General features: G+C 40.4%; 1 protein-coding gene across 1 annotated transcript in view; it reads right to left on the bottom strand.

The window, feature by feature from the left end:
* The window catches only part of LOC104760380 (abscisic acid 8'-hydroxylase 3-like), a 2,809-nt gene extending 2,398 nt beyond the window's left edge, over positions 1-411 (bottom strand). The window contains exon 1 of the mRNA XM_010483298.1: positions 108-411. Within this exon, the coding sequence (XP_010481600.1) occupies positions 108-307 (200 nt within the window). The 5' untranslated portion in view covers positions 308-411. The remainder of the gene's footprint in view (positions 1-107) is intronic.

Genomic DNA, 527 nt, shown 5'->3' with positions numbered 1-527 from the left:
TAAAAAAAAAAAAAAAAAAAAGTCAGTTTCTCTGTTTTTTTTTAGACAACAAAAATTCGAATTTTGGGGTTTTTTTCCAAGAAGACTCTGTTTTTTTTTTTCAAGACCTTTTCTGTTTTGCTGCGAAGAACACATTTGGGTCTTGTGAGTAAAGTTGGAATGTTTCGCCGACGTAAGGATAACCCATTGTTCCGGGAGGAAGAGGGAGTGACGTGGAGGAGCTACGGCGGATTCCGGCGATAAATCGGAGGAAACATAGAAACAGAGCCGCCGCAGAAAGAGTGAGGAACAAACCGGAGAAATCCATTATAGTATATGTTTTGAAAACCCAATTGGTCTTTTAACGGTGGGAAGTAATGTTCTCTCTAATGGAGTTGGTTTTGTATTGAGATGAAAAATCAAGTGGGAGAGATGAATGGGTTTTATAGGCAGTGGGAAGAGAGAGGAAACACAATTTGGGAGAAGGGAGTTTCCTAAAGGGAACCTTTTTTTGGGTTGAGCCAGCTCATTTGAGCGAGAGTGACGAG

The sequence above is a fragment of the Camelina sativa genome, chromosome 18 (genome assembly GCF_000633955.1).
Source record: "Camelina sativa cultivar DH55 chromosome 18, Cs, whole genome shotgun sequence".
Taxonomy (NCBI): domain Eukaryota; kingdom Viridiplantae; phylum Streptophyta; class Magnoliopsida; order Brassicales; family Brassicaceae; genus Camelina; species Camelina sativa.
The sequence above is the reverse complement of the archived record's forward strand: the minus strand, read 5'-3'. Positions and strand labels throughout refer to the sequence as shown.